The sequence below is a fragment of the Rhinopithecus bieti genome, unplaced genomic scaffold (genome assembly GCF_001698545.2).
Source record: "Rhinopithecus bieti isolate Rb0 unplaced genomic scaffold, ASM169854v2 scaffold_32008, whole genome shotgun sequence".
Lineage (NCBI taxonomy): Eukaryota > Metazoa > Chordata > Mammalia > Primates > Cercopithecidae > Rhinopithecus > Rhinopithecus bieti.
The window spans coordinates 2,663,668-2,690,135 of record NW_016814433.1 but is presented as its reverse complement, the minus strand read 5'-3'; the positions used below and the strand labels follow the sequence as shown (position 1 = coordinate 2,690,135).

General features: G+C 55.6%; 4 protein-coding genes across 4 annotated transcripts in view; 3 read left to right on the top strand and 1 right to left on the bottom strand.

The window, feature by feature from the left end:
* Positions 1–2,630, top strand: part of PHF23 (PHD finger protein 23) — a 4,218-nt gene extending 1,588 nt beyond the window's left edge. Inside the window, 5 exon segments of the mRNA XM_017850406.1 lie at positions 260–291; positions 445–537; positions 1,154–1,490; positions 1,493–1,990; positions 2,083–2,630. Coding sequence (XP_017705895.1) covers positions 260–291; positions 445–537; positions 1,154–1,490; positions 1,493–1,990; positions 2,083–2,297 — 1,175 coding nt within the window. The 3' untranslated portion in view covers positions 2,298–2,630.
* A 710-nt stretch (positions 2,631–3,340) lies between these two features.
* DVL2 (dishevelled segment polarity protein 2) lies at positions 3,341–12,671 on the top strand. The gene is given in 16 exon segments (XM_017850404.1): positions 3,341–3,847; positions 7,162–7,231; positions 7,531–7,676; positions 7,807–7,916; positions 8,019–8,154; positions 8,285–8,375; positions 8,519–8,588; positions 8,748–8,887; positions 8,976–9,052; positions 9,972–10,039; positions 10,231–10,359; positions 10,479–10,610; positions 10,745–10,924; positions 11,381–11,599; positions 11,707–11,868; positions 11,871–12,671. Coding segments are annotated over 16 exon segments (2,208 nt in total). The 5' UTR covers positions 3,341–3,653; the 3' UTR covers positions 12,155–12,671.
* A 75-nt stretch (positions 12,672–12,746) lies between these two features.
* On the bottom strand, positions 12,747–18,822 carry ACADVL (acyl-CoA dehydrogenase very long chain). Its single transcript, XM_017850405.1, has 20 exons — positions 18,233–18,822; positions 18,081–18,156; positions 17,756–17,821; positions 17,600–17,672; positions 17,450–17,514; positions 17,222–17,356; positions 16,628–16,772; positions 16,227–16,356; positions 16,004–16,129; positions 15,443–15,641; positions 15,070–15,174; positions 14,267–14,353; positions 14,122–14,184; positions 13,931–14,032; positions 13,757–13,854; positions 13,608–13,680; positions 13,449–13,521; positions 13,293–13,365; positions 13,123–13,198; positions 12,747–13,051 (listed from the first exon to the last, which is right to left on the bottom strand). The coding sequence occupies exons 1-20, from the start codon at positions 18,292–18,294 to the stop codon at positions 12,911–12,913; spliced, it is 1,968 nt and encodes a 655-aa protein (XP_017705894.1). The 5' UTR covers positions 18,295–18,822; the 3' UTR covers positions 12,747–12,910.
* A 531-nt stretch (positions 18,823–19,353) lies between these two features.
* The window catches only part of DLG4 (discs large MAGUK scaffold protein 4), a 28,585-nt gene continuing 21,470 nt past the window's right edge, over positions 19,354–26,468 (top strand). The window contains exons 1-3 of the mRNA XM_017850403.1: positions 19,354–19,447; positions 19,639–19,737; positions 20,000–20,048. Of these exons, the coding sequence (XP_017705892.1) occupies positions 19,429–19,447; positions 19,639–19,737; positions 20,000–20,048 (167 nt within the window). The 5' untranslated portion in view covers positions 19,354–19,428. The remainder of the gene's footprint in view (positions 19,448–19,638; positions 19,738–19,999; positions 20,049–26,468) is intronic.

Here is a 26,468-nt window from a genome sequence, read left to right as displayed (position 1 = left end):
GGGGGGGGGCGGGGCGCCGGGCCTCCGGTTGGGGGAAGGGGAGCGCTATAGCGAGGCCTCAGAAGGCGCCGCGCCCAGGCTCCGCCCCTCGCGGGGCGGAAGGGGGAGCAGGGGCGGATCCAACACAGCTGGGGGCCTGCTGGCCTGGCAGAGGGACCTGGGAGAGCCGGGGGTTCACTTAGGAACAACAGGGTTTAGAGGGGTAATTTTACACAGACTGTTTCCTAGTGTCTTGACTCAGCTTTTATTGCTTTTCCAGATCCACCTCCGACCCTGAAGCCAGAGACTCAGGTGAGATTTCCCTGATCTTTGCAGCCTAGTAGTAGCCCTGCCTGACAACGCCCCCCGCCCCCCTTTTCTAGACGCCTCACTTAGGGACTGTGTCTCTGGGAATGCCCTTAAACTGTGTGGCTTTCCATGTGATCCATGTCTCCTTCCTTTCAGCCACCAGAGAAACGGCGGAGAACAATTGAAGATTTCAACAAATTCTGCAGTTTTGTTTTGGCATATGCTGGTTACATTCCCCCTAGCAAAGAGGTAGGGGCAAGAGAATTACTGACTTGAGGCTGGTGTCGTGGGACTAGAGAGTGGCTGTTGTTCAAATAGAACTGTATTGCTTTATAGGAGGAGGCCCCTAGAAATATGTAAGACTAGGGGGAAGTTGGAGCTTCTTAGGACTGGGGTAGGAAAGCTGGTATGCAGGGAGTGGATGGCAGGGTTAGCTAGCTTGAACAGCAATGAAAAGCAAGGGGGATCTGGAGTCGCTGGTCGAGATTTTGGCAGTCTCGAGGTGCTGTGAATGGAAGGTGTTTATGGATAAATTTTAGGGAGATGAAAATGGTAACAAATGAGGCTACACAGAAAAAGAGCTAAGGACATACGGCTCTGGTCTGGGGGACACCGTGTTCCACAGGCCCTGGGCAGGGGCAGCGGTGAGGTATCAAGACTCAAAGGTGGAGGTAACACAGAGTGGTCACGAGGACATGCTGATGGGAGTTGGGGTGGGGAGAAGTTTTGGGAGTACAGTGGGATTTAGTGGTTGAGATAGAGGACATTTTGGGGTAAATCTAGTCACTCCTTTTCAAGCTGGGTTTGTGGAGGGGCTGAGATGACACTGGGGTTCTGCTGACCCTGGTCTCTTTCCCCTTTTAAGGAAAGTGACTGGCCAGCCTCTGGCTCCAGCTCTCCATTGCGAGGAGAGAGTGCGGCCGACAGTGATGGCTGGGACTCGGCCCCCTCAGATCTTCGAACCATCCAGACTTTTGTTAAGAAAGCAAAGTCATCCAAGAGAAGGGCAGCCCAAGCAGGTCCCACCCAGCCAGGACCCCCAAGGTCCACTTTCTCTCGTCTGCAGGCCCCCGACAGTGCTACCTTGCTTGAGAAGATGAAGCTCAAGGACTCTCTCTTTGATCTGGATGGGCCCAAGGTGGCATCTCCTTTGTCCCCCACATCCCTGACACATACCTCCCGGCCCCCTGCTGCTCTTACCCCGTGCCCCTTTCCCAGGGGGACCTCTCCCATCCTCCTCGAAAGAAGGACCGAAAGAACCGAAAGTTGGGGCCAGGAGCTGGGGCTGGCTTTGGGGTGCTTCGGAGGCCTCGGCCAACTCCTGGGGATGGGGAAAAGAGATCTCGAATCAAGAAGAGCAAGAAGCGGAAGTTAAAAAAGGCAGAACGGGGGGATAGACTCCCACCTCCTGGGCCTCCCCAGGCACCCCCCAGTGATACAGACTCTGAAGAGGAGGAGGAAGAAGAGGAAGAGGAAGAAGAGGAAGAGATGGCAACAGTGGTAGGGGGTGAAGCCCCAGCCCCTATGCTCCCAACACCCCCCGAGGCTCCTAGGCCCCCTGCCACAGTGCACCCTGAAGGAGTCCCTCCTACTGACAGTGAAAGCAAGGAGGTGGGCAGCACTGAAACAAGCCAAGATGGAGATGCCAGCTCCAGTGAAGGCGAGATGCGGGTCATGGATGAGGACATCATGGTAGAATCAGGTGAGAGGTTTGGGCTGGGGTGAGGGGTTTGAGGGTGTTGTGGATCCAACAACTGCTCAGGCAGAATACCAAACAAACCTTTTTTTCCCTAGGTGATGACTCATGGGATCTGATCACATGTTACTGTCGAAAGCCCTTTGCAGGGCGGCCCATGATTGAGTGCAGCCTGTGTGGGACGTGGATCCACCTCTCCTGTGCTAAGATTAAGAAGACCAATGTTCCTGACTTCTTTTATTGCCAGAAATGCAAGGAACTGAGGCCAGAGGCCCGGCGGTTAGGGGGGCCTCCCAAATCTGGAGAGCCCTGACGGCACCAACTTTAGCCTGGAACTTCCAAATGACATGATTTGGGAACTGAGCCTCAGGGTCCTCAGCCTACCCCCTGGAGCTTGGTTACTGTCCGCACTTCAAGGCAGGAATTCCCAAGGGAGACTTGTTTGAAAATGTCTCACTTTCCTACCCTATCCGTCCTCCCCACTCTGGACTTGAAATTGAACCCATTACGGTTGCGGGTGGGAGGCTGGCTGTGTCTCTAGACACACAATTTCTGTCTTTTGGACCTGCCACCATCACTTTCTGGGTCAGGATTGGAATTGGGATGGAATGGGACAGTTGTCTATAAAACTCTAGTGTAAATATTAGCACTCCCCTCCCTCATCTTTTCTTCTATTTCACTCCCCATTTATTTTCTTCTACACCTGTTGTATTTTTAATTTTGGACTTCCTCTACTGGGCATGGCAGCTCAAAGGTGGAGTACTAGAGCCCGGCCAAGCAAGGAAGGAAAGCAGAAAGGTGACGATTCTCACTCACCTCTTTTTTTTTTAATAATATTGGCCGCTGTTTGTACAGACAGCCTGCGTGTTGTAAATAAAGCAGAGTGGGCTCTTTTGTGTTTATAGCCCTCACTGTCCTGCTTGGGAGGGAGGCTTTGGTGGCTGAAGACTAGCTGGAGGTGGGGCTGAAACCCACCTCTCACAGTCCAGTCTGAAGATGGCACAGCACTGGACCTCTCCCACCCCAAGATACTTGAGTAAGCCACCTCAGAGCTTTCATTGTATTTGGTCCTCCCCACTCGAGTCTAGGAACCCCCACAGTCCCCACCTTCACTCCCTGCAAGCACACTCCTGCGGGTCAGAGTTGCTTCGCGCTCCCGCCGGGGTGGGGTAAAGCCGGGTGGGAGTCGACTGTCCGCTTCCTGAGGGCACAGGCCAGCTTAGCCTGGGTGCTCAGAGACCTCGGCTGGGGTACACCTTTGGGGGCTGGGAGACCGTTGCTGAAGGCAGCGATCACGTGGCGGGGGCACTAAGAGGAGTCACGCGGTCACGTGACTGGGAGGGGTCACGTGACGGGGGCGGCTGCAAAGCGCGGGTGGGCGGGTTTAGGTCACGTGACATGAGGAGAGGTGGGCGGGGACCTGGAGGACGCTCGCGTTGTCGGTGGCGGTGGCGCGCGGCGGCCGCTGAGACCGCAGCTTTGAGTCGCACCTCGCGGCCCGCCCCCCGCCGCCACCCTTGCCGACCCCTGCTTTTTTCTCTTTGCTTCTCTCCAGTACTGGGTCCGTCCTGTCCGCGCTCCCGCGTCGGCTTGCGGGTGTGCGCAGGCGCGGCAGGGGCCATTAGCCCCTTGGGTGGGCGGTGTAGCCCGGGAGCGCGCGGGCGAGACCATGGCGGGCAGCAGCGCTGGGGGCGGTGGGGTTGGGGAGACGAAGGTGATTTACCACCTGGATGAGGAAGAGACTCCATACCTGGTGAAGATCCCTGTTCCCGCCGAGCGCATCACCCTCGGCGATTTCAAGAGCGTCCTGCAGCGGCCGGCGGGCGCCAAGTACTTTTTCAAGTCTATGGATCAGGATTTCGGGTGAGCGCAAGGCCTAGATAGGACCGACGGGGGCTTTGCTGGAGTGGATTGGGCGACGTGGAGGGGCACACATCTACTTCGGGCCACACTACGATTTTCTGGCCTGTGGTGGAGCAGATTGTACTATGCTGAGGTAGGTTGACTCTCCCAGGATGGACAAGGTTATGCTTGGATAGATTGAGGCACACGGACAGACTAGGATAACCTAAACCAGATTAGAGAAGATTAGGCTCTACTGGAATAGGTGGGGACATACTGGTTTATTTTGGAGTATTCTAGACTGTACTGAGTAAATTGATCTATCGTCTGGTCGTTTAGTACGTTCTCAGGAGTCCTGTAACGCCTGTAATCCCAGCACTTTGGGAGGCCGAGGCGGGCGGATCACGAAGTCAGGAGATCGAGACCATCCTGGCTAACACGGTGAAACCCCATCTCTACTAACTAAAAATACAAAAAATTAGCCGGGCGTGGTGGCGGGCGCCTGTAGTCCCAGCTACTTGGGAGGCTGAAGCAGGGAGAATCGCTTGAACCTGGGAGGCGGAGGTTGCAGTGAGCCGAGATCGGACCACTGCACTCCAGCCTGGACGACAGTGCAAGACTCCATCTCCAAAAAAAAAAAACAAAAAACAAAACAAAAAACGTGGGCCATTATGAACTCTACTGGGCTGTATTGGTTAATCCTGGTTTCTCTTGGGGCAAGACATGGTTTTATTGGAGCACTCAGTATGGGGGCAGACAAGGCTGTTGGGGCCCATGGTAGTACATGTATTGGGGTATTCTAGTCTATACTGGTGCAGACAGCTGCGTGTGGGGACATTGTAGGCTGTGCTAGAATAGATTGGGCTGTCTTAGGGTAATTTGGACATTCAGGGCTATCTTGGACTATATTGGCGTGTAAATAATGCAGAGAAAGCCCTTTTGTGTTTATGGCCTTTGGGGCTGAGCCCTCTCTGGGTCCTCAACCTCTGCTTTTTTTCTTTCTTTTTTTTTTTTAAAGACAGAGTCTCGCTCTGTCGCCCAGGCTGGAGTGCAGTGGCTCATTCTCGGCTCACTGCAAGCTCCGCCTCCCAGGTTCACGCCATTCTCCTGCCTCAGCCTCCCCAGTAGCTGGGACTACAGGTGCCCGCCACCACACCCGGCTAATTTTTTGTATTTTTTAGTAGAGACGGGGTTTCATCGTGTTAGCCAGGATGGTCTCGATCTACTGACCTCATGATCGGCCGGCCTCGGCCTCCCAAAGTGCTGGGATTACAGGCATGAGCCACTGCGCCCGGCCCAACCTCTGCTTTTTTGAAGGCAGGCTGGATTAAGTTGGGATAGCATGGGTTTTAGAAGAACTGAACAAACTGTACTCTAGCTAGAAAGATTGTTTGACATGGGAAGGGTGATACTATCTTGGGAGTTATCTTGGCTTTAAGTCAGGGTTCTTCTAGTTGTCAGCAATGCAATCTTGGACACTTAATTTAAATTTTGTGTCTTGATGTCGTGTGTGACACGGAGAAAATCACAGAATGAAATGGTTAGTTCAGGTGTGTGGTATGTAGTAAATCCTTGGTGAATGGTAATTGTCATTAGTATTGAGGCTGACTACTCTATAAAGGTTATGGTGATACAGAATAATTTAAGAGTGGACTGAGCTATGCTGAAATTGTGTTATGTTCGGAAGAATCCTACATGATGCTGAGACAGATTGGTAGTGACTGGGCTGTGTTGTCACATTGACAGCAAATGGATTAAGTTGATATATATCCTGGCTCTTATGACCATATTAGGCTAACGGGTTAATTAGACAAGGTGTCCTAATTTGGGGGCAAGGGTGTGTGTGGAAAGAGAGAGAGAAACAACCAGGGCAGAGAGTCTGATGCTTTATACGTTTATTCATTTAGTTGACAGTATTTGTCAGTGCCTAAGTGTCAGTGTGTGGTGTGTGACCTGGACATGGTGTTGATGAGAGTAAGTGTTCATGGTTTGATGTCGTGGTTAAGAAGAAGAGGCAAGTCCAGTCTACCACAGGGAACCCATTGGAGAGATGACCCCAAGGCTGGGCTTTGGGATCTGTCAGGCTGAGCAGATTGCTTCGTGCCGAATTTTATGCCAGATGAGGCACAGGGGAGTGGGAATCCCAGCTTGCTCTCTCCTTGGGAGCTTTCAGTCTAATGAGGAGCTTCCATTGTTTGATCTAATGGGTGGTTTTGTTTTTTGTTGTTTTTTGTTTGTTTGTTTGTTTGTTTGAGGTGGAGTCTCACTCTGTCGCCCAGGCTGGAGTGCAGTGGCGCAATCTCGGCTCACTGCAACCTCCGCCTCCTGGGTTCAAGCGATTCTCCTACTTCGGCTTCCGGAGTAGTTGGGATTATATAGGTGTGCACCACTGTGCCCGGCTGATTTTTGTATTTTTAGGAGAGACAGGGTTTCATCATGTTGGCCAGCTCCTGGCCTCAGGTAATCCAGCCACTTCGGCTTCTCAAAATGCTGGGATTACAGGTGTGAGCCACTATGCCTGGCCTCTAATAGGTGTTTTTACTCAAGAAAGGACAGTCTTCTATAAATGAATTAGAGAAAACTAAAGGAAAGTATAAGAGTAGAAACTTGGTTGAGGACCGAAGCCTTTTTTTGGAAGGTTTTTGTTTGTTTGTTTGTTTGTTTGTTTGTTTTGAGACAGATTCTTGCTCAGCTGCTCAGGCTGGAGTGCAGTGGCGGAATCTTGGCTCACTGCAACCACCGTCTCCTGGGTTCAAGCGACTCTCCCGTCTCAGTCTCCTGAGTAGCTGGGATAATAGGCACCCACCATCATGCCCAGCTAATTTTTGTATTTTAGTAGAGACGGGGTTTCACCATGTTGGCCAGGCTGGTCTTGAACTCCTGACCTCAGGTGATCTGCCCACCTCGGCCTCCCAAAGTGCTAGCATTACAGGCGTGAGCCACCGTGCCTGGCCTTTTTGGAAGGTTTGTAAGGAACAGGGATGGAGTTGAGAGGAGGCTACCTGCCAGTCTCGTTAGATAGGTATCTTAGGCAGCTGTATCAGCATAGGGCATTGCCTTTGAAATTGTACTGAGAGGTTTGAATCAGACTCACGGAAGTCTTTGGAACAGCACTACGCCCCTGAGGGTGCGTTACGGAGAGGAGAAATAAGGAAAGGGGATTGAGTTTGGAGATTTCTTAGATGTCAGAGTGAGTTCTTTCAATGTAAGAGAAGACCTGAACAGGGCAGGAGAAAGTCAGCATCCTGGAGCCAGGTGAAGATTGGGAGGAACTTTGATGGGGTGGGGTGGGGTGGTTGGTCCAGCTCACTGACCTCCACCTTGTCTCTTGGCAGAGTGGTGAAAGAAGAAATTTCAGATGACAACGCCCGCCTCCCCTGCTTCAACGGAAGGGTGGTATCCTGGGTAAGAGGTGCAGACGCCGAGGGCTGGGTCCGCTCTGCATTGCCAAGCTTCCCCAGGCCTCAGTCTGTTTCTGTAGCCCTCTCCCAGGCCAGGTATTAGCAGCCCTGGTTCTGTACCTCCTATCTGTTTGGAGAGCCAGCGAGAGGCCCTCAGCCTTCTCATTCTGGAGTCTCTAATACTTGCTAGGTTATTTTGCTCTTCTCCAGCTCTCTGAGACCCTTTCTCATTCTTTCACTTATTGCAGCCTGTCACACCCCGACTCCCAGGTGAGCCACTGTTTATTGTTTGCACCCTTCTAGCTGGTGTCCTCAGATAATCCCCAACCCGAGATGGCTCCTCCAGCCCACGAGCCTCGGGCAGAACTGGCGCCTCCAGCCCCACCTTTACCCCCTTTGCCACCCGAGAGGACCAGCGGCATTGGGGACTCAAGGCCTCCATCCTTTCAGTGAGTCCTTCTGATTGTTGACTGTGGGAGAGGGAGGTGAGGAGGGAACCCAGGCCTTTTGGTAGGGTACGCCTAGGATCCGGAACCCTGTTCTCCTGATGTGGATTGGAAACCATCTCTGCCTGTCCAGCCCTAATGTGTCCAGCAGCCATGAGAATCTGGAGCCTGAGACAGAAACCGAGTCAGTAGTGTCACTGAGACGGGAGCGGCCTCGCAGGAGAGACAGCAGTGAGCATGGCGGTGAGGGGCAGGCCTGGGGGCCGGGAAGGGCTGGGCCAGACCCCAGCCTTGGTGGGGTGAGCAGGGGGAAGCTTGATTCCTGAGCTTCCTGTCCATATGCAGCTGGGGGCCACAGGACTGGTGGCCCCTCAAGGCTGGAGCGCCACCTGGCCGGATATGAGAGCTCCTCTACCCTCATGACCAGTGAGCTGGAGAGTACCAGCCTGGGGGACTCGGACGAGGAGGACACCATGAGCAGGTGTGGCTCCACACAGCTCTCCCCAGCGCGCCCAGCCCCGTTCCTTCTCCTCCAGTCAATCCTCTCGTTCTTTCTTTTGACCCCATGACCACTTTGGCCTATGTTTGCTCTCCTTCCAACCTCCTGGCAGGTTCAGCAGCTCCACGGAGCAGAGCAGTGCCTCCCGCCTCCTTAAGCGCCACCGACGGCGGAGGAAGCAGCGGCCACCCCGCCTGGAGAGGGTGAGGGGTTCCCACGGGAAGGCTGGTGCTGGGAGAAGGTGGGGCATAGGCTTTGGTTTGGGTGGTGTCTGGACACTGGCAGCACCCCAGGGTTGACCCTGGGTTATTGAAGGGCACTCTAGCTCCTTCTTTTCCCACCACAGACATCGTCCTTCAGCAGCGTCACAGATTCCACCATGTCTCTCAATATCATCACAGTCACGCTAAACATGGGTATGGGGAGAGCCTGTGGCTAGGGCGTGGGGAGGGCCTGGTCTCTAGGGTTCCAAGGGTCCTGCGGCTGGGGCTCCTCTCCTCACATGGCCTCTCTCTCTAGGGTTCTGGGGGTCCTGCGGCGGGGGCCTCCTCTTCTCACATGGCCTCTCTCCACAGAGAAGTACAACTTCCTGGGTATCTCCATTGTGGGCCAAAGCAATGAGCGGGGAGACGGAGGCATCTACATTGGCTCCATCATGAAGGGTGGGGCTGTGGCAGCCGACGGGCGCATTGAGCCAGGGGACATGCTTTTGCAGGTATGCTGGGGTATGGCCACCGAGCTGCCCTGCACGGGAGCCCTCAGCCTCTCCCAGCATGCCTCTGACCCACGTGCCCTGCTTCCAGGTGAATGACATGAACTTCGAGAACATGGGCAATGACGACGCCGTGCGGGTGCTGAGGGACATTGTGCACAAGCCTGGGTAAGTTGCCGAGCAGGCTGCAGGTCCTCAGTCCTCTTTTTTTTTTTTTCTCTTTCGTGTTTTGTTTTGCAGTTTTATTAAGTAGTAAGGCGTGATGGCTCATGCCTATAATCCCAGCACTTTGGGAGGCCGAGTTGGGTGGATCGCCAGAGGTCAGGAGTTTGAGACCAGCCTGACCAACATGGTGAAACCCTGTCTCTACTAAAAATACAAAATTAAGTGGGGTGGTGGCGCACACCTGTAGTCCCAGCTAGTGAGGAGGCTGAGACAGGAGAATCACTTGAACCCCAGGGGGCGGAGGTTGCAGTGAGCCGAGATCACACCGCTGCACTCCAACCTGGGCGACAGAACGAGACTCCGTCTCAAAAAAAAAAAAAAAGTGCTAGGACATAACGTTCAAAGTACGTGAAACAAATGCATGACGTATCACATAATACTAGAGTGAATATCCATGTCACTGCCACCTAGACCATCAGATAGGAGATTGCTGATATTCTAGAACCTCCTCCCCAGATGTCCCTTCCTGCTCCCAAATGCCTCCCTCCCCCGGGGGTGGTCACTCTCCTGACTTCTTTGGCGATCACCATAACAGAGAAAAGCTTTGCATCACTCGATAGTTACCACTCTTGCATGTATCCTTGAACACCACGGTTTCATTTTACCTGTTTTTGGTCTTTCTGTGAATGGAATTGTACAGCGTGTACTCTCTTGTCTCATTTGGCAGTATGTTTTTAAGAGTTTTCCATGTTGATGAGTCATCCGTATTGTGGTGCCTTCCACCCTCACCTTCTCTAGCCCAGCCACGATGTGCTTGCTTCTCCCTCTCTTTGTGTCTCTTAATCCATCCTTGCTTCAGGCCCCCACCCTCCTGAGGCCTCCTCTTCCCCTGCGCCCTTGACTGGACTTCTCTTCCCCATAGCCCCATTGTGCTGACTGTGGCCAAGTGCTGGGATCCCTCTCCTCAGGCCTATTTCACTCTCCCTCGAAGTGAGTGACACTCAGGGAGGGGCCTGAAGTTGGGGTGGGGCCAGCTAGGAGGCTGGGGCTGGACCTCTGGTCATGGGGAATGGGTGGGAGGAGGGTCCAGGCAGAGGTGGAACAGGAGGCTGAGTCAGGGAGGGACTGGGCTGGCTTTTGGGGACTGAGAATGGGTCATTTTGGTGCCATCTTTGTCCCAGATGAGCCCATCCAGCCAATTGACCCTGCTGCCTGGGTGTCCCACTCTGCGGCTCTGACTGGCACCTTCCCAGCCTATCCGGGCTCCTCTTCCATGAGCACCATTACATCTGGATCCTCTTTGCCTGATGGTGAGCCACCAGCCCACCGCATCCCACCCTCCCAGCAGAAGGCTGTCCTGCAGTGGTCTGACCCATTGCCTTTGTGGGAGTGATCCCTGACTCTGATTCCTTGTGGTCTTCTCTGCCAGGCTGTGAGGGCCGGGGTCTTTCCATCCATACGGACATGGCATCGGTGACCAAGGCCATGGCAGCTCCAGAGTCTGGACTGGAAGTCCGGGACCGCATGTGGCTCAAGATCACCATCCCTAATGCCTTTCTGGGTACGGCTGGGTCCTCGGCAGGTGGCTGGAGAAGGGGAGGAGGAGGCAGCCAAAGCTGGGAGTGGCACAGGCAGAGGCGAGAGCAGGAGTTGGAAGGAGAACCTGAGGCTTTTTTCCGCTGTGGATGCTCCCAGGCTCGGATGTGGTTGACTGGCTCTACCATCACGTGGAGGGCTTTCCTGAGCGGCGGGAGGCCCGCAAGTATGCCAGCGGGCTGCTCAAAGCGGGCCTGATCCGACACACCGTCAACAAGATCACCTTCTCTGAGCAGTGCTATTACGTCTTCGGAGACCTCAGTGGTGGCTGTGAGAGCTGTGAGTTCCTCTGCCCCAACTCTGGGAGTGTGGCTTTGCCTGCCTTGTTCTGCCTCTCCAACCCTAGACCTAGCCTAGAAACTGCAGCCAGGGCCACCATGGATGGTCGAGCAGCGTGTGTCCCGCACTAGGTCCTGCATTGGCCGAGGATGGGGGCTGACGTCCACCCATGCGCTGCTGGACAAGCCACGCGCCAGGTGCAGGACTGTGTCCACCGGGGGAGGGTGCACCTCCTCCTGAGTTCCACAAAGACATGGGCTAGTGGTGGCCCTGGCTGCGCCCCTGCCCTCATGGCAGAAGTAGATGGGAGTTTCCTGTCAGAGACCCTTGTGAACCCCTGTTTTGAGCCCCATCGTGGGTGGGTCTGGGAGAACTTCCCAGTTGCTCTCCATTCCATGTCTTGGGGCCTTAGCGTCTTGAAGCAGTGATTTCTTCCTCGCTTCCCTTGCTTTCCAGACCTAGTCAACCTGTCTCTCAATGACAACGATGGCTCCAGTGGGGCTTCGGACCAGGATACCCTGGCTCCTCTGCCGGGGGCCACCCCCTGGCCCTTGCTGCCCACTTTCTCCTACCAATACCCGGCCCCACACCCCTACAGCCCGCAGCCCCCACCCTACCATGAACTTTCATCTTATACCTTTGGTGGGGGCAGTGCCAGCAGCCAACACAGTGAGGGTAAGTCATCCCCACATACCTGTACACCTAGGGTCTGAGGGTGGATCAGAGGGGAGCCAGGGAGGAGCCTAGGTGAGGACTCAGTTGCCCCTCCCCTCCCTCCACAGGCAGCCGGAGCAGTGGGTCGACACGGAGTGATGGGGGGGCAGGGCGCACAGGGAGGCCCGAGGAGCGGGCCCCCGAGTCCAAGTCCGGCAGTGGCAGTGAGTCTGAGCCCTCCAGCCGAGGGGGCAGCCTTCGGCGGGGTGGGGAACCAAGTGGGACTGGCGATGGGGCCCTCCTCCATCCAGAGGCTCAACTGGGGGTGCCCCTAATCTCCGAACCCACTCGGGGCTCCATCCCTATGGACCACCCCCTGGCATGGCCCTCCCCTACAACCCCATGATGGTGGTCATGATGCCCCCACCCCCACCTCCAGTCCCTCCAGCAGTGCAGCCTCCGGGGGCCCCTCCAGTCAGAGACCTGGGCTCTGTGCCGCCAGAACTGACAGCCAGCCGCCAAAGCTTCCACATGGCCATGGGCAATCCCAGCGAGTTCTTTGTGGATGTTATGTAGCCCACTGTGGGGCCAGGCTTGGCCTGGCGCTCCTGGTGTGTGACTGGGTGTCCTGGCCATCATGTGCTTGCTCTTACAGTGCCTGGGCTCAGCCTACCAGCTGCTGCCATATAGGAGATTGTGGCCACTGTGACTCTCACCAGCAGTGCCTGGTTCCTCCCCCTTCCCTCGGGTAGACAAGGGACCTTTCATTATTTTTAGCTTTTTTTTTTTATAAGCCTTTTGGGGTTAAAATAGAGTTTCTTACATTTTGGGACTTTTAAATAGGTATTTTCTCTTTTATATGAAGAATTCCCGTCCGTTGGGCCCCTTCTAACCCCAGAATGTGACCTCCTCCTCCAGTTACCCATAGCCCTGCCCTGTGCAGGTTTGGGGGTGGTCAGTGGTACCTTGGGGTTAGGCACCCTAGACAGCAGCGTGAGGAAGCTGGGAGATTTGGGCCATGTAGCTGCCTTTGTTACTCTATTTATTTTAGTCACTTGTATAAAACACCAAATAAAGCAATAGAGGCAAAATCCCCACGCCTCTGGCTCCTTTCTTTGGGAGGGAGGCAGGCAGCAGAGGGAAAGAACGGACACACAGGAGCAAAGCATGACTGGTTAGAAATTTTTATTATTTGCGAGGCAGTAAGTGCTCTTGAGAGCAGGCACAGTCCTGGGAATACTAGGCCCCCTTCGGGACAAACCAGGGCCCAAAGGAGAGGGGCTTTGGCTTGAGGGAAGGCACATAACCAGGCCAGACCCTGGCCGGGAGTATTCAGAAGCCAAGTGGGTTGCTGGTGACCACACCACCCCGCTCCACCAAGGCCTTGGAGATGCTTTTGAAGTTGCGGTAGAGCTCATGCTGCTGGGGGTCAGACTGCAGGGCGGCCATGCCTTCTCGGATCCGGGCTGCAGCCTGGGGAGAGGGAAGGAGGGTTGGGCCTGCACCTGTAGCCCTCACCTGAGCTTGGCAGCCCCGAGTCTCACCTCGATACACCAGGTGTCACAGAGCATTTTCTCATGCTGGGCCGTGGGGTGACCCTCACTCAGGGATCTTGAGGCCCTGGCAGGAAGCAGGAGATGAAAATAAATCTGGGCCGGCTGGGATCCAGGCCCAGGCCCCCTGCGGCTCAGGCATTCCCCACCTGCCTCCTCACCTCGAGAGAACCACCACCATGGCATAGAGGTCGATGGCCCCGTCTGCCAGCCGCTGCAGCAGAAACTGTTCATCTGCCGGGTAGGTGGGGTGGGGGTGGGGGCATTAGTCTCAAGGAGAGGAAAGGGAGGGGTGGAAGGGTATAGAGCTCACTCACTGACAATCCCCTTCTTGTATTTTATCAACTTGGCCTCCACCACAGTGGCAAACTGCTCCAGAGCCTGTACTGCCTGAAAAGATGGGGAGAGTGCAGGGCTCAGAGGGGCCGTCAGCTACAGTTCCTGACGCAGGCTCTCCTGGACCCCAGGCCACTTACCAGCTCACCGCTCCGACTCAACTCCGGGTGGACAATTCCACTGAGACTCAGGCCGCTGCCCAGCCCTGCCCGCCTGAGAGGAAGAGGGAGAATGACTGGTTAGTTGTCATACACCGCCTGCCCTCCCCTGGCCCTGACCCTAAGCCTACCGCCTTAGCTGTTTGCCTGCCTCTCCTAGCAGGAGGCCAGCATTCCCAAAGGGATTCTTTAGAGCACTGCCAAGCCCAGAGAGCTCCTTTCCTTTGTCCTATGGGGGAAGAGGGTCCAGCAGTCAGGACTCACTGTCCTCCCCACCTCTACCCCCACCCAATTCTCCCTCTTACCATACAGCCCTGCAGAGCCACAAACAGCCGAAGGATGTCATTTGTCCCCTCAAAGATCCGGAAGATGCGAAGATCTCGGAGCACACGCTCTACTCCAGGTTCCTGGCACAGGGCCACACAAATTATATGCCCCTGCTGAGATGCGCCTACCCACCCCTGGCCCAACCGAGGCTCCGAAGACCGTCCTGTACCTTCATGAAGCCCATACCCCCCATGATTTGGATGCATTCATCTGTCACCTTCCAGGCTGCCTCCTAGGGACAAAGAACAGATGAGACTGGTTTTGGGAGCTGAGCTCCCAAACTGGACTCCCTCCCAGCATGCCTGGGACCTCACCGAGCCAAAGATTTTGCTGATGGCGGCCTCTATCTGGAAGTCCGTGAATCCCTGGTCCATGTTAGCACTCACCATGTAAGCCATGGACTGAAGTTGCATGGTTGGGACATGGGAAGGAAAATTGCAAAGGGCTTTGTCAGACTTGGGTTCATCACCCAGATCTCCAAGATTAGGGATGACCTAGCTTGTTAGGTCAGGCCTAGGTCAGGCAAATAGTTGTTCTGGGTCAGTTCATCAGGCGCTTCCAGGTATTTGTTTTTTTTTTCCGGAGTCTCGCTCTGGCGCCCAGGCTGGAGTGCAGTGGCACAATCTCAGCTCACTGCCAGCTCCACCTCTCGGGTTCACGCCATTCTCCTGCCTCAGCCTCCCGAGTAGCTGGGACTACAGGCGCCTGCCACCACGCCCGGCTAATTTTTTGTATTTTTAGTAGAGACAGAGTTTCACCATGTTAGCCAGGATGGTCTCGATCTCCTGACCTTGTGATCCACCTGCCTCGGCCTCCCACAGTGCTGGGATTACAGGCGTGAGCCACAAGCGCCTGGCCGGTATTTGTTTTCTTAAAAGGGGTGGATGTAAGGGATGGGGTAGAATTAACTTCTGGTACTGCTGGCAGGCACCTGAGCAGAACATCGTTGCGCTCTCCCTTCGGCAGAAGCTGAGCTGACTATGCCTCCCCGCATCCCCTAGGGCATTGGTGTAAAGCTGGAGACCCACTGCCCCAGGTGCTGCTGGGGGTTGTAGTCTGACCCAACTGGGAAGAAAGCCCCAGGGCTCCAGGGAAGAGGGGCTTGGGAGGCCCTCACCTCAGTTACATACTGCAGTGTAACCATCCGGGCCAGCTTCTCCTGGATCAGCCCAAAGTTGTGGATTTTCTCCCCAAACTGGATACGATTAGTGGCATAATCTACCTGGAAGAGGGTCCATGTATCCCACTGTGGTTCAGTGTGGTTCTACAGTCTCCCTAGAGAGGGGCTGGGCTTGCGCCACAGGGATGGGCTTTGCATACAAGCAGAGTTCAGTCTATGCTAGATGGAGACCTAAGCTAACAAGTCTGCGGCTGCTGGTAGGGGAGGAGTTTCTGGTGTAGGGAGTGCCTGCAAGTGATCAGGGACACACGGCAAGGGGGACAGTGAGACTACTGTTCGGGTTACCTGGGGACTCGGACAGGGTACTCACCGCCTTAGTAATGATTCCTCTCATGGTACCTGCCAGGGCCGCAGCCATGCCAAACCTTCCATTGTTGAGGACGTGCATGGCGACTTTGAAGCCACTCCCAACCTCACCCAGCACATTCTCCGATGGCACCCGTACTCCATCAAAAAACACCTCTGCTGTGTTTGAAGCCTTGATGCCCATCTTCTTCTCAGGGGGCCCACTGTGTCAGGGCAGTGTGGGAAAGCAGAGGTGTGTTCAACAGGTTGTCAGTGGGGAAAAACTGCTCCTTCGCTCTTTATGCACTAGGGAGGAATTACAACTCCTAGACTATTAGAGGCTACAGCCAACACTTACCCCCAGGCCCTGAAGGCTAAGGAGGCCTGGCTATGTCCTATTTTGTGTTGGACTTGGTTGCTGGAGCCAAAACTTTAGCTCAGTTGCATACATATTCGTCCCAAAGGCCACATTCAGTCCACCTGCTTTGGCTTTTGCACACATCCCCGGGTGACTTGCAACAGCCATCTGCCCAGGAACCCAGTCCTGCCCCTCAGTCCTAAGCTCTCCCAAACCAAATTCACTCACTGGGTAACACCCCCGAAGCCCCTCTCCACCACAAAAGCTGTGATCTTCTCCTTCACGGCCCCCGTGGCTGGATCTGTAACTGGTGTCTTGGCAAAGACTGTGAAGATGTCTGCCAGGCCCCCATTACTGTGGAGGAATGAGGGACATTCAGGGTATGGAGGACGGGGAGCAGTGGGGCCTGGAATTGGGCGGAGGAGAAGGGGAGAGATGGGAGGCAGATTGCCTGATCCAAAGCTTGCTTCCATTGAGGGTGTAGTATTTTCCACAGGGGCTGGGCACAGCACAGGTTCGGATGGAGGCTGCATCTGACCCGCTTGAGGGCTCGGTTAGACAGAAAGCGGCCAAAGTTTCCCCTGTTGGGGAGAGAGCTCCTTTACCCCAAGTTCTGAGGAGCTTCAAAGTCCCCTCGGCCCACTTCTCCATCCCTCCAGCAGGCAAGTTCCCCTTTAACACCTGGGAGTATCCAGTTTTCTTCTGCATGTCCCAACCAGCACACCGTGATGCCTCCCCAGATCTTCCCCCGACCGAAATGCCCAGCCATCTGATAATCTAAGTACCAACTGGCCTAATCTGTGCCAGGCTCAGTATACCCCACAATCCCTGGGTCTCCTAGGGTTGCCTCACCAGATGCCAGTTTGGGGAGGTATTTTTCTTTCTGGGCCTTCGTTCCAAAGAGTAGGATGCCTTTGAAACCGATGCTCTGATGGGCCCCCAGGGTAATGCCCACGGCAAGGTCATGCATGCCCACGATCTCCACCAAACGGGCGTACTGGAGGGGAAGCAGGGATCTGGGGCTGTCACTGGCTGCAGCGGGACCTGACCTTAACAGGAGAGTGTGGGCAGCAGGGCGGTTCCTGACCTAGGGCAGTGCCTGACCTGGGCCATCCCCAGTGTGTGGAAAGGAAGTGGGGCGTGCAAAGGGCACAGAAGAGAATGCTGGTCTGTCTGAAGTCTAGGTAGGAGCATGACTTGCTACTAGTCTATTGTTAGGCAATCCCCAACTTAGAGAGCTGTAAGGACCTGGGAATCAGGGTGAGGCCCATTGTTCACCCCTAGGGGACTGCATGTAAATTGTGTTATGTTTGGAGAGTTAACATCCATCCCACAGGCACCCAGGGCAGATGCTTAGAAGAGACCTTGACCCTAGAGATGGCAAAGGAGCTGAGTCTGCCAAGCTGGAGTATGAGATACTGGGATGTGGCGATGGGGTGCCCTCACCTGGGTGTTGCAAAGGCCCACACCACCCAGCTCACTGGGCACTTGCAGACCGAAGGCCCCCAGCTCCTTGAGGCCCTGCAAAGTGGTCTCCTCCACCATCTCCAGAGTGTCATTCTTGGCAGGATCGTTCACTTCCTGGGGAAGGCACAGGATCCCACATCCAGGCTCCTTTTGAGCTTAACATCTCCATCTACCCCACCAGGGACCAAGCCCTGAGTCAGTCCTTACCTCGAAGAAACGGGACACGGGCTCCACCAGCTCTTTAAGAAACTCTGTCTGCTCTTGGTTGAGCACTGGGGTGGGGGACAGGCTGGTCAGGCCAGGCTGGCAGGGGAAACCACCCTGGCCCCACCCAGCTCTGATTACCCCTTCCCTTACCGGACGGGTATGGGAACACCTGATCTGTGGTGAGCTGGCCTTTGAACATCGCCACAGCAAAGGACTTAGATTCCTGGGCAGAGAGAGGCGAGTTTCAGGACTCTGGTTGGGGTGAGTGTCTCCGGCTAAGGTCCACCTGGCCTCGGGGGTACCTACCGCTTTGGCCGGTTTTTCCTTGTTCAGAGCGTCAGAGAGGTGGGCATCTGACTTGTCCAGAGCCAGCTGGGAAAAGAGATGGTTAGCAAGTCCAGGGAAGGGAGTTCCGCTGTGCCAAGGGGAGCACAGGCGAGGCGGCGCGAAGCGGTGACCTTTCCCCTAGTTTCGCCCTAGGGCACCCTGGATTGCCCTTTCCCCTACTTTCGGCGACAGAGCCGTGGGCAGGTGCCTAGCACCAAGAGGGAGACCCCTGCCGACGGCGGGAGGCGGGCGCCTAAGCGGACCGCTGCTCCCACACCCCCTTGCCAAGGCTGCCGCGACTTACCTGAGCGGCACTTTCCGCATAGGGCCGCCGGGCAGGGCCGGGCCGGGGCTGCCCCAGGAGCGCCGTGGGCCGCGAGCTGTGGGGAGTGGGGGTTCAGTCCTGGCCCGGTGCCCAGGGCCGCTGCCCCCCGTCCCTCTTGTCCATACTCAGACCTTCCGCCCCCTAGCCTCAGCAGCTGCCGCCCCAAGCTCGGGGCTATCCGAGCCGCCTGCATCTCCGAGTGTCTCTGGGCGTCGTTGGACGGAGCGCTGACCCAGCTCTGGCGTCCTGGACGCCCAAGTCCTGGGGCTCCTAGCCCTGACTCATCGTCCAGAGTGCACCGGGCGGCGGCGGTTGCGGGCCCCGGGGCATGCTGGGAGCTGTAGTTCCCTGGAGCCCGGCCCTGCGTTCCGCTGACCTAGGGGGATCTCCAAGCGTCTCTCGTCTCCCCCAAACTCCTTAATCCCGCCCGTCCGAACTAGAGTCTAGTCCTCCGACGGGGTGATGGGATAGGATGGGACAGAAGAGGAAGGGGCTTAAGTAACTGCAGCCAGAGGGATGAAGGTGGACTGAGGGGAGAGCTTCTCCGGTGGGGTTAGGAGAGAGAAGTAGGGAAAGAGAAGTGTAAGGTAGATGGCAGAGGTAGAGGCACCGAAAGACAGACTCTAAGGTTCCTTATGAAATCTGTCTCGGCCAACACAAAAGGGAGGGCATGGTGGCGGGGGCACCCAAGCTAGGGTGTGAGTGCCCTAAGTGTATTCTTCTGAGACGTAAGCCATTTCACTAACTCTTGAAGCAGCTACAGTTTCCCAGTAGGAAGGCCCCGCCAGCTTCATTGCGCTTCCCTTAATAAAGCCTCTGAGACCTTCCTGAACGTTCCCTTCTGTCTCTGCTCTCTGTTACTTCCAGAGACCATGTGCCCAGGCAGATGGATTCCTCCCGGGCCTGAGAGGAACTGCAGGAATTCTCCTGCCTCTTACCCGTGAAACCCCAACTTCTCTAGCCCTAGGTCAGGAAGTTCCAAACAATTTCTACCCCTCTTTCTGCAATTCTCACTGGGGTGAGAGGAGGCCCCGGAGGAGAGAGAGGTGGGGTCAGCTTCTTTTTGAGCTGCTGGAGCCCTCTGTGAGGAGGCCCTCTTTGCTGGCTTCTCAGGAGAGTGTGCCTAGGTTCTGCCTGCCTATGGGGAGAGGGGGCCAGGGTGTGTGGAGCAAGATGGTGGCGGCGCTGGTGCCCTGGGACCTGGGGGAATGGGACAGCTGGTCGGTTCAGAGATGGCCTACTTTACTCACAGCTGGAATTTAGTGGGGAGAAGCAGCTCAACTCCAATCCTGGAGGATTAGGGAGATTAAAGTGAGAGAAGAGAGAGATGTCCCAGAGACCAAGAGGTGAAAAACAGGGGTCCTTGTGGAGGGGAGGTCTGGGATTGAAGTGGGGGGCTGGGGCTCAGGGATCCTTCTCCCGGAATCTTTCCATAGGGCTTGGGGTGAAGGGCACAGGCTGGGGAGATGAAGTGACAGTGTGTTCGTCTTCCTGTGTTGGCCTCTTCCCTGTCCCAATTGTCCTTGCATCACACTAGCTCCCAGGTCAGCCCTCTGGCTCCTGGCACCCCCACTGCTGCGGTGGGCACCCCCCCTCCTCACAGTGCTGCATAGCGACCTCTTCCAGGCCTTGTTGGGTGAGTAGCCCGTTTTCTGAGGGACCTGGGCCTCCAAGGGCCGTCCGTTACCGAACTTCGGGGGCTGTTTGGGAGCCTGGAAATCATTTGGTCCAAGCTGGAGCCCCATGCAGGGTCATGCCTATGGTGACCTCCGTGAGTGTGGACCAGCCTTGGCTGAAAGGGCCTCTCCCTTGCCAGCCAGACAGCAGCGGTGATGACAGGGGTGATGTGTCTGGAGAGGCCTGGGATGGGGAGGTAACTCAGTTCTGTTCTGTGACAGACATCCTGGACTATTATGAGGCTTCCCTCTCAGAGAGTCAGGTAAGGAGGTGGGGGCAAGCGCCTTACTTCCTGAGGGGCAGGCAGGGCTGGAGGGGTGAGGCAAATATTGCTAATATTACATGGAAACTTGGGGGCCCTGCTGACAAAAGACTGAGTCGGTGGCCCAGGGACTTGGGGGCACCGAGAATGCACTCTCTGTGGTCCTGTATCCCCTCTCCCTTTCTTCCTCCTTTGGCTGCCTCAATTTCAGGCACTAAAGAGTCTAAGGCTTTTTAGGTTTCCCCCTGAGAAACCTGAGGGAGAACTAGGCCCCCAGGGATTGCCTCCTGTAGCCCCTCCCTCATACCCGACCCCCTACCGCCTGCCGTGGCCTCCCTCCCGTATTCAAATAACCATGGGTGCTCCCAGCCCAACTATAGGTGCTTCCTTCTCTAAGAAATGAAATCCAGCCTCATCGTCTTTGCTGTCATCGCTGGTGGCTGGCCAGGTCTCCATGTTTACCTCAGGGCCTCTGTGCTTCTGCTTCTATCTCCTTTCCCATTATCCGGGTTCCTGCCAGCACGGAAGGAGTTAACTCTGCCAAGGCACCCCCCCCATTCTGGCTCCTAGCTCCCTCCCTCCCTCCCCCTGCTTCCTCTCTCCTCCTCTCTCCCCTTCCCTCTTCGGCTCCACGGCTCCCTCGGCCGCTGCCCAACCCTCCGCACCCCACTCCGCGCCGCCACGGCCCTAGCCCTGCCGTTTGGCAGACTACCCCCTACCCCGGGGCTTCCCCGAAATCCAGTTCCCCTCCCCCACCCCAGCTCATGCCCAGCCCCCGAACTCCGGGGCTGCCAAAGCCCCGGTGCCCCCGCCCCTCCTGAGAATCGGGGTGTGCTCCACAGCCCCCTCCCCCCATTGGGGACCCTTTTAGAGCCCCTTGCCCTCCCCTCCCACGCTCCCCTCCTTCCTTCTCCAACCCCTGCCTTCCCCTGCTCACCCCTGCCCGCCCATCCTGGCCCCCCGCTGCAAAAGTGGGGTGCGGAGGGGGGAGGGTGAGAAGCCCACGGAGGGAGGAAGCGAAACTCCGATGAAGTCGAGCCCTTACAACGCGCCGCGGCCAGGCCACGCATACATGGAGCTGGTCTCTGATAGTGACACCAGGTAAAGCATGATGGGGGGGCTATAACTGGCTGAGGGCTTCGAGTTTTGGTGGGGAGGTTAGTAGGGCCTTATCTGGGGACTGGCGTCCCTGGAGTGCAGCATCAGAAGTAAGATGTATTTGGGGGTCTAATTTAGTTTGGGGTTCACATCGAGAAAATTCGCTGGTATTTGCCACAGTGCCCCCTGGAGTGATCCCTTTGTCTGTAAGGAAATGGACAAATTTAGGATATTCATGGTTTGGGGGGCCTGGCGGGTTTCGGGGTTCACCAGCGCTGTTGAGGGACTTTTAAGGAAGAAGCCTGGCGCACAGGAGTCCTGCTGGTGTATGTGGGAAGACGTGGGCTATGCTGGGGGGGTTGCCTCTTTCCTCCCAGGAAAAGCGCGCTTCCAGGGCCTTGTGCAGTTTTGGGGCTCCTGGCATGGGGTAAAACGTTATTGGTTTGTGAGTGCCTGACTGGTCTGGGGGTGTTAGCTGTGCAGGGAAGGGGTGGGCCTTCAGACTCTGGAACAAGCAATCTCGTGGTGGCTGCATTTAGGGAATGCTCGTTCACTCATTTGAGGGACTGTAATTTAGAGGTTCAGTCATATAGAATGAGAGGTAGTTAGAAGTTTGTCAGAGGGCTGGCCCTGGCATGGGAGTACCCTGAGGGAATGGACCAGGTGAGGCAAGGTGTGGGGGTATTCCCATAGAGGGCAGAGATTGCAGCAGCCGAGCTTGCCAGCTCTGAGGAGAGGATGAGAGGGCTTAGGAGAGAGGGGATGTGAGGAGGGTGACCAGGTGGTGGTGCACATTTGGGGTGGCCAAAAGGGCAAGGTGCCCAATGTCCCCATCGCCTCCCCAGCACTGTACTAGCCCTGATCAAGAAGAGGGGAAGAGCAGATGGGGGGACTGTTCCAGATAAGCCCTCGACGCTTGGATCAAGGTGGGGGAGTACAACCAGGATTTTAAGGTCCTGAAGGACTTATGACGCGGAGGTTACTGAGTTAGCCGGGGTGAAAAGGTGTAGGAGCGAGGGCAGGGCTGGCAGCGTGGGGATCGTGCAAGAGTGTCCTCCTGGTTTGGCAGCGGGCAAGGCAGGAGATCTTGGATGGAGCACAGGTCGAGCTCCTGGTGGGATGCGGATACGCTAGGCTCTGCTTGGAGACGCTGGGACTCGGAGAGGCTGATGCCTGGGTGCTGGAGGGAGGCTTGGGCGGGTGGCAGCCAGCTGGGGGCTGGGGGGTGGGAACGGCAGGAAGTGGGGGCCGGGGAGCGGGGTCCGGGTGGTGAGTCACAGGCTGGGGAGGGGGTTATATTTAGTGGGAACTGCAGCTTTTCATGGGAGGGAGCTGAGGACACACATGTTCCCTGCCACAAACTCACACATGTGTGTACACATGCATTGTGCACGTGTGAGGATGGTTGGAAGAGATTGGGGGCTGAGGACCTTTAGATTTGGAGCCCCCACACTCTCTCCACCAGGGTGACTTGCTTGTCCCTCATTCTGTGGGCTTCGGGCTTTCTCCCAGGCTGCCTCTTCCCCACATCCCTGTAGTTTCGGTGGATTTTTATGCCTCAGTTTCTCTGGCCTGGTTTCCTCTGCTCCTGCTGTCTCCTGCTCTTAGGCCTGCCACTTGGCCTTAGGCTCCGTGGCTGTGGTCCCCTGTATCCAGGTGTAAATAGAAAGCCCGCTGGAATGTGTGGGCTCTGCTTCCAACACGTGAACACACAAATGGGAGCGAGGGTGAGGGGCTTGCCTGCACTGGCAGCTATTCTGGGTGGGTGGGTGGCCTTATTCCTTACCCACTCCAGACTCCTACTTCTTCCATGGTGCCCAGGGTTGAGCATCCCTGAAGGAAGGAGGCTTACAGAGCAGATCATGCATTTGGGGTTTACAGAGGCGTGGAGACCCAGGCTTGCCACATTCGTTGGCTGGAAAACTTGTCAGCCTCGGGATGACGGGGACTCCAACTCCCATAAGGCCCCGAGGCACAAGATCCCTCAATGTTAGAGGGTTGCTGCCCATGGCGATGTTGGGAGTTGTGGTTCATCTCTATCCAGGGCAGCCAGCGGAGGATAGCCCAAGAGGAGCCTGCAGGGGGCACATGGCTCCTGCTTCCCCAAATGCTGGATGGGGTAGGGAGTGCTCAGGCTTTGCGGTAGTTGAGCTCCCCAGCTCTGCCTGAGTCTTCCATCTTTCATTGCCTATATTTAGACTCCTGCGGCAGTAATTTAAGGAACATTTATTGAAAGCCTACTACGTGCTAGGCCCTGTGTTGTATGCAAACTCCACTCTACAGCGATCACTTTGCCTTTCCTGGTGCCTTTATCTCTGCCAGCATCTCTCGTCTCTGAGCATCTCTTTCTCCCACTCCGCCCCCGTCCCTCCCCCTTTCCCCGCGCTGCTGCCGCCGTTGCCATGGTAACCGGCGACGACTGAACCTGCGTGGCGGACTGGAGGGCCGGGCGAGGGTGGCGGAGGGCGGAGCAGAACAAGTGGGGGTGGGGATACAGTGGGGGAAAGACTGAGGCTATTTGCCAGAGCCCCAGGAGCGAAGCGGTTAAACCCTCCGGGTGGTCCTTATTGGGCAAAGCCGAGATGCCGGGGGCGGGGCAGTGTGGCCGACGGCCTCATTCATTGGCCGGCAGGGGCGTGGCGGAGGGACAGTGTGGGCGAAGCAGGGGGGCCGAATGGGCGGGAAGTGGACGGAGGCGTGGCCTCCCGGGCAGGTGGGCGGAGTCTGGCTTACTCTATCGAGGGAGGCAGTAACCCTTGGAAAGGGGAGGAACCTTGGGGCTGGGTTACCTGACCGAAATGAGGGCGGGGCTGACCCGGGATGGGCGTGGCGTGGTTCCCCGTGCGTAAAGGAAACAGGGTTTAAGGAGCTATTGTCCAAGTAACTTCAGGGCGCGGGGGTCTTTGGAAAGGAGAATCCGGGGGTTGGGAAGTCTGACGTCTCAATTTTCCTAAGATGGAGGTCTGTTCAGATTTCATCAGAGCACCCCTCCTACCTCAGCTCTGTGTTCCCAGGAGACGGTTGCTAGGCGACAGCAAAGTCCTTGATTGCTGCGTTGCCAGGCAACAGAGAAACGGAAAATGGAGGGAAAAGGGAAATGGGGGATGGGGAAGGGTCTTTATGGGCCATGGCGCCCACTGGTGGATAAGCAGGGCCTGTAAGTTTTCTATTCTATAAGGAATTTTGAGTCCAGCCCCTTCTGCACTGACTCCTTGGATCCTCTGGTGATCCAAGCCTTCCCACCAGATATGAAACTAGGACATTGGGGATCATCTTGGGGGCGCATGTAACAGATGCCGATCAACGGGGTCAATCTCGCTGGGGTGAGATTCTAGGGAAGTCGTCATTTCTACCATGTGTGAGCATTTTATAGAAGTCAGCCGATTTGAGGAGACCCCTCACTGGGTTTTAAGAGCTGGAAAGGTGGGCCTTCAGTGGGAGAACTGGGCGTTCAATTGGAAGAGAGGCTTTCAGGTTAAGTTGTTTGGGAGAAAATGGAAATCTCTGAAGAGAACTGAAGGAGGAGGTTGGGAGTGTTCTGGACGACTTGTGGGTAATTGCAAATTGCCGGCCATATCTTTGGTGTGTGTTTTTTGAGGCCTGAGTGTGGAGAAGATATATTTGGGAGCAATCTTCCGACAAAGTTGGAATTCAGAATCGTGGAGATGTTCTGGGTAGCCAGAAAAGGGTGTAATCTATGAACCTCAGGGGTAAAGAAAAGGAGAGGAGGGGCCGGGTGCGGTGGCTCACACCTGTAATCCGAGCACTTTGGGAGCCCGAGGCGGGCGGATCATGTGAGGTCAGGAGTTCGAGACCAGCCTGGCCAACATGGCGAAACCCCGTCTCTACTAAAAATACAAAACATTAGCCGGGCGTGGTGGCGCGCGCCTGTAATCCCAGCTACCCGGGAGGTTGAGGTAGGAGAATCACTCGAACCCGGGAGCCAGATGTTGCTGTAAGCCGAGATCACACTATTGCACTCCAGGCTGAGCGACAGAGCAAGAATCTGTCTCAAGAAAAGAAAGAAAGACAAAAAAAAAAAGAAGAAAGAAAAGGAAAATACTTATAATTAATTAATTAATTGATTTTTGAGACCGAGTCTCACTCTGTCGCCCAGGCTAGAGTGCAGTGGTGCGATCTCGGCTCACTGCAATCTCTGCTGCCCAGGTTCAAGCGATTCTCCTGCCTCAGCCTGCCGAGTAGCTGGGATTACGTGCACCTGCCACCGTGCCCGGCTAATTTTTGTAGTTTTAGTAGAGATGGAGTTTCACCATCTTGGCCAGGCTGGTCTTGAACTCCTGACCTCGTGATCAACCTGCCTTGGCCTCCCAAAGTGCTGGGATTGCAGGCATGAGCCACCGCATCCGGCCAAATTTTTTTTTTTTTTTTTTAAGAGATGGGATCTCACTGTGTTGCCCAAGCTGGTGTTGAGCACCTGGCCTCCAGTGATCCTCCCTCCTAAATTTCTTTTTATAAGGGTTTTGGAAAAAAATGACGAGATTGCAATTGAATTTGGAGGGTCTGCTTTAAAGTAGATTAAATATTTCCTGAAATTGGGTTCTGGTGTGGAATTGGAGACTGGCACATTAGGAAGTCATGAGTATCTTACTAGATTCGGGGGTTTGGACAGGGGATCCCAAACAAATTGGAGGACTTGTTATTTGGATATTTATATTAGAGCAAGAGTAATATTTGCACTAACTGCAAGGTCCCTGTTAGTGGATTGGGGGATAGATGTGATATGGAAAGGGATGATTTAGCATATACTAATTTGGGGGCACAACAAGGATCTGTGGTTCTTTAAAGTTTTGAAGAATCATGGGCTGCCTATCAGGTGGGGCTGGACTGCAGGGGAGAACTATGCTGGTTAGAATAGGAGATGCCTTGGAATCTGAGGAGATTGGGGGGTTTGGTGGGAGAAGCAGTGTAGATCCCTTGGGGTTTCTTGTGAGAGAAGTGCTGTTTGCTTCCGTGGACTCTGCGAGTCCAGTAATGACGAGATGTCCAGTGAGGTTTTGGAATGGTTAGGGGTCTCGCGATGTTGGGGTTGGGGCATTAGATGGGATGGAATAAGGAGTCCCCGAGAACTAGAGAGATAAACCGGCAAATTTAAGTCTGTCTCTATTTGTAGAGGGGTCGGAATGGAAGTACAGTGGAAAGTGAAGTCCACAGAGAAACAGCATGAACCAGGGGAGTTGGTGGCTAAGAGGGTCTCCCCTCACCCCTCTCTCTCCCAACGTGACGCTCTCCCTTACTGCGCAGGCGCCGTTCCCCCCCCTCCGGCCGCAGCCTCCTGTCGCCGCGGCCGCCGCAGCCCCCGCCCCTCTGCC

Coding starts and splice junctions, on each gene's coding strand:
- ACADVL (XM_017850405.1), bottom strand. CDS start 18,294: ATGCAGGCGGCTCGGATAGCCCCGAGCTTGGGGCGGCAGCTGCTGAGG. Junction 15,642..16,003: donor GGCTTCGGGGGTGTTACCCA/GTGAGTGAATTT, acceptor GCCCTGACACAG/TGGGCCCCCTGAGAAGAAGA. Junction 13,522..13,607: donor TGAGTCGGAGCGGTGAGCTG/GTAAGTGGCCTG, acceptor CCATCTTTTCAG/GCAGTACAGGCTCTGGAGCA.